The sequence below is a fragment of the Rhododendron vialii genome, chromosome 13a (genome assembly GCF_030253575.1).
Source record: "Rhododendron vialii isolate Sample 1 chromosome 13a, ASM3025357v1".
Taxonomy (NCBI): domain Eukaryota; kingdom Viridiplantae; phylum Streptophyta; class Magnoliopsida; order Ericales; family Ericaceae; genus Rhododendron; species Rhododendron vialii.
The window spans coordinates 12,358,848-12,363,690 of record NC_080569.1 but is presented as its reverse complement, the minus strand read 5'-3'; the positions used below and the strand labels follow the sequence as shown (position 1 = coordinate 12,363,690).

General features: G+C 40.6%; 1 protein-coding gene across 1 annotated transcript; it reads left to right on the top strand.

Moving 5' to 3' along the window:
* The first annotated feature begins 1,196 nt into the window (after positions 1-1,196).
* Positions 1,197-4,525, top strand: LOC131313609 (arogenate dehydratase 1-like). Its single transcript, XM_058342000.1, has 2 exons — positions 1,197-2,050; positions 3,660-4,525. Exons 1-2 carry the CDS (start codon positions 1,376-1,378, stop codon positions 4,248-4,250), a joined length of 1,266 nt encoding a protein of 421 aa, XP_058197983.1. The 5' UTR covers positions 1,197-1,375; the 3' UTR covers positions 4,251-4,525.
* Positions 4,526-4,843: the final 318 nt, after the last annotated feature.

Below are 4,843 nucleotides of genomic sequence, written 5' to 3'. Positions count from 1 at the left end.
GGTTCGATTCTCCTTACCAACACTTCTTGGGGCCACCTCACCGCACGCGTAAGCGTGTGGAAGGGGCTGTAAGAGATTAGTCCAAATTAAGCGAAACTGGCTCGAGACACCCGACATTATCAAAAAAAAAAACAAAACACAAATTGGTTGACACTGTTCCGTGAGGAAGATGGAGCGGGTTAGGTGAGAGATTGACCGAACCACTCCCGCACGCAGACCACCTTCTCGTCTCATCACCACCTTTCTCCTCCGAGAAACTTTTAGGTATACGGAAATATCAAATCCCATGATATCTCTTCCTATCCGTTTTTCATTTTTTGGTCTTCTTTTTTTTTTTTTTATCACATTTGGATGATCGGTTTCGTTCATTTTGTAGAGTTTGGCGAGAACCTTAATCATACCAAAAATTGTGTTCTTCGGACTTTATTTGATACATGATTAGCATACGTGAAAATCATAAAAAAAACAAAACTGCATTTTAAGAGCATCCACAATGTAATAATCAAAACTAAAAAGTTGTTAAAGTTAGCAATATTTGCTTAAAAAATGCTCACATTGTAATAACCAAACTTAGCAACCTCTTAGCAACTCATCAAATTTTGACCTTTGAATAACCAAACTTAACAATTTTTACCAATAACCAAAACTCAATAACCAAACCCAAAACTAAAAAATTAAAAAACACCTCACATTAGAATCGTCTCATCAAGACTAATAATTTGGTGTGGTCGGGTGCGTGATTGAAACTCGTTGACATAGATGCATTGCGTATTGTGGGGGTTTTTTTTTATAGGGATACAAAAATAACCAATGTAGAGATCAAATTTGTTAGGTTTGATTATAAACTAAATGGATAATCAAATGCTGACGTGGCACATTTTGGCTATAGATTTTGATTATTCCCATTGCGGATGCTCTAATTCAGTGTGTTTTTGGACTTAGTTTTGGTTTTTTTCAATTTTCACGTGTGCCAATCATGTATCAAATAAAATCCGATGAACACAATTTTGGGTATGGTTAAGGTTCTCGCCGAACTCTACAAAATGAACGAAATCGATCATTCAAATGTGATCGGAAAATAACCGAAAAATAAGAAACGGACCAAAAAAAATATCATGGAGCTTGATATCTCCGGTATACCTAAAAGTTTCTCTCCCCACCCGCTATAAATACCCAATCTCCCCCGTCTCCTTTCTCTCAGCTTGGACGTTTTCTCATCGGAGAACAACAAGCTTTTCAACAGGAAAAAAAACAATCGTCGTTCTTCTTCTTTCTTTCTTTTTTTTCATTTTCATTTCTATCAAAGTAGGCAAATCCCGATAGTCCATACAGAGAGAAAACGGTACGCTTATTGGTACGGAACTAGCATTAAAAAATGCAGGTTCTCTCACCGTCGTCGAGCATGGCTCTCAAGTCCGCCTTAACCACGAGGTCACCAACTCCCACCAACCGAGTCCCCCCGAGCCAACTCGTCATCCCATGCGCCTACCGATCCGACTCGGCCAACGCGGCCGCCAACTCCAACTTCCGCGGCGTCGGCCCGACCCGAGCCGACTGGCAGAGCGCGTGCGCCATCCTGGCCAGCAAGGTGGTGTCGCAACAGAAGAACGACGACGCGACCGGAACCAACATAACGGCCGTGAACGGCCACAAAACCCTGGATCTCGTCCCGATTGAGAACCTCCCCAAGGCGCTCACCATCGCCGACCTCTCCCCGGCGCCGATGCACGGCTCCACCCTGCGCGTGGCCTACCAGGGCGTGCCCGGCGCCTACAGCGAAGCCGCCGCCGGGAAAGCCTACCCGAACTGCGAGGCCATCCCGTGCGACCAATTCGAGGTCGCGTTCCAGTCCGTCGAGCTGTGGATCGCTGATAGAGCTGTTTTGCCCGTCGAGAACTCGCTCGGCGGGAGCATTCATCGGAACTACGACCTCCTCCTCCGTCACCGCCTCCACATCGTCGGGGAAGTGCAACTCTCCGTCAACCACTGCCTCCTCGCCCTCCCAGGGGTCCGTAAGGAGTGCGTAAAACGCGTGATCAGCCATCCTCAGGCAAGAACCAAGCTAGCTCAATATACTAAAAAAGTCCCTTGGGTTTTCTAGAATTTTTGTTAGTATTGTTTTCTTACGTAAATATTCATACAAAAATATGGCATGATTTTTAGGTTGATAAATGAGTCTAACGAGTCCAACACTTTTGCATTGAAAACTTTACGAGTTTAAAAAAGGAGAGATTCTCGGAAATTGTTTATAAACTACACCCTGTGCAGTTGCGTTTTTCGATAACTTGCTGGACTAAACTCGATGATCAGTTCCGTCTATATTGTAGATCTTGTCGAGATGACAATTGTGGTTTAAAATAAGATTAATTGTTTACTAATTCATTTATGAACGGAGTAAAAAATACAAATCAAATTAATGTTCTGCACACGTTGAATCAGAACCACAAAAATTCAAAATTTATTTATTTTACTCCTTTTACATACTAAGTTGTATACGATTAACATGATTGTAAACCACATTTATGCATCTTGACGAGATCTACAATATGGACGGAACTGATTATCGAACTAGGTCCGGCAAGTCGCCGAAAAAACTCAACTGCTTGGGGTACGTTATTCTCAGCAACCCACGAGAAGCAGTTTCCTTTTAAAAATAGGTTCAAACTTTTTTTCGGTCAAAAAACAAATGGGTTCAAACTTGGCTTGTTATAAGATGAACCGATATAAAACGAACTTTCATCGAGTTTATCAAGAATCGATTTTGAGTTCTTAAATTTACAGAACATCATAATTCAAATGATCCGAGTAATAATTTGTTCAAATTTGATTTTAAAATTTATCTAACTTCAATAAGATGTTCTGAGTCTGATTTATTTATTTACAACAAATAAGTTTTAACAATCGAATACAAATTCAAACTTGAGCTGTTTTGTTCCTTTATCAGCTTAGACTTCACTTATTTTTTTGTTACACATGATACTTTCAATCAAAGATGGATCTATATAAAGGCATATGGGGCCATGGCTCCCGCGTTGTTTTGGACTTTTAAAAAAAAATTAAATATTAATTATTATTTTTTGTAAAGAACACCTAAATATTGCACTTTGTATTCGATGTTGCTTTGACATTTAAATGCTTAAGCATGTGTTTGTTTTGGTTTTCTAGACTCAATTTTTTTATTTACACATGATCTTCCATAAGTTTTTCATTTCACTTAGTAATCTCATTTGTCTTTCTATCTCTCTCGACTTGTTACCCAAAAACCTTTACTTAAAACTTAAACCAAACAAACTATTAAATTTCATTCCCGAACCTTGAAATTTTAAATTTTGTTGTTTATAGTTCGGCCCCTGCGTTAACGAAATCCTAATTTCGCCCCTGCTTTAAATCCTAGCAATTTAGTTTTGATTTATAAAATTTTATGAGATTTTAAAAATTTTATTTAATAGAACTAATTAAAATCTATTAAATAAGATTAATATTGCATATTTTTTAACGAGTACATTGAAAGATATAGACAATTGAAAATGATATACTATTTCAACAAGGTCTAATATTTTGAGACGGAGAGAGTAATAGTAAATAATTTCAATGCTTTTGTATCAAAAATCATTTTTCCCAATTAACCACCCAATCTAATTTCTTTGTGCCTTCCTCAGGCCTTAGCGCAGTGCGAGCACACCCTTACAAAACTCGATTACAACGTGATTCGCGAGGCCGTCGACGACACCGCGGGCGCGGCTGAGTTCGTGGCAGCGAACAACCTCCGCGACACGGCGGCGATCGCGTCATCGCGCGCCGCCGATCTGTACGGCCTACAGATCCTCTCAGAAGGTATCCAGGACGACTCGAGCAACATGACCCGGTTCGTAATGCTGGCCCGAGACCCGATCGTCCCCAGGACGGACCGGCCGTTCAAGACGAGCATCGTGTTCGCCGGCAACGGCGGCAACGAGGACAGGGCCGGGACGGCGGTGCTGTTCAAGGTGCTGTCGGCGTTCGCGTTCAGGAACATCAGCCTGACGAAGATAGAGAGCCGGCCGCACCGTAACCAGCCGATTCGAGTGGTGGACGACGTCGACGTGGGCACGGCGAAGCACTTCGAGTACCTCTTCTACATCGATTTTGAGGCGTCCATGGCGGAGGTCAGGGCACAGAACGCTCTAGCGGAGGTTCAGGAGTTCACCTCTTTCCTGAGGGTGCTGGGGAGTTATCCCATGGACATGACCCCGTGGTGTCCAGTAACATAGCCAAATTAGAGATTTAATTTCCCTCTCTTTATGGTTACTGGAGTATTTATTTCTGGATTTATATTTTTGTTTTTCTTTTGTTATGTTCAGATTTTTAATCAAAAGACTGGCCCAAATTGTTGGTTGGTAAATAATATAATTTGAATGCATGTCGGATTGGAATCAGAACTTTAAATTAGGGGTGGCGAATATGTGTAGTTAATTAGCGAGCGATAAAAATTGTTATCTCCGAATTAGCCTCAACTTTATGAAATCTGGGGTGGGGTTTTGTTGTTGTTGTTGTTGTTGTTTTGCCTTTGTCAATTTGCCCCTATTTATTGCTTTGTTGACAAGATTCTTAAATGTAAAATTGATGGGCAAAAGAGTAATGCACAATTTTTTAAGTAAAACTTTCTAAAGTATGTTCTTTTCATGACATCCAAAAAAAAAAAAGAACGGACTTGCTATTGTCAGCCCATTGGATTGACGATGAGCACACTAGAAGATAAGGAAAACACGTATTTCTGTGTATTTTTTATACTCTTTAATACACATTCACATACTCATTATTGTCAGTTCATTGGGCTGATTTTAGAATTTCCAAAAAAAAGAAA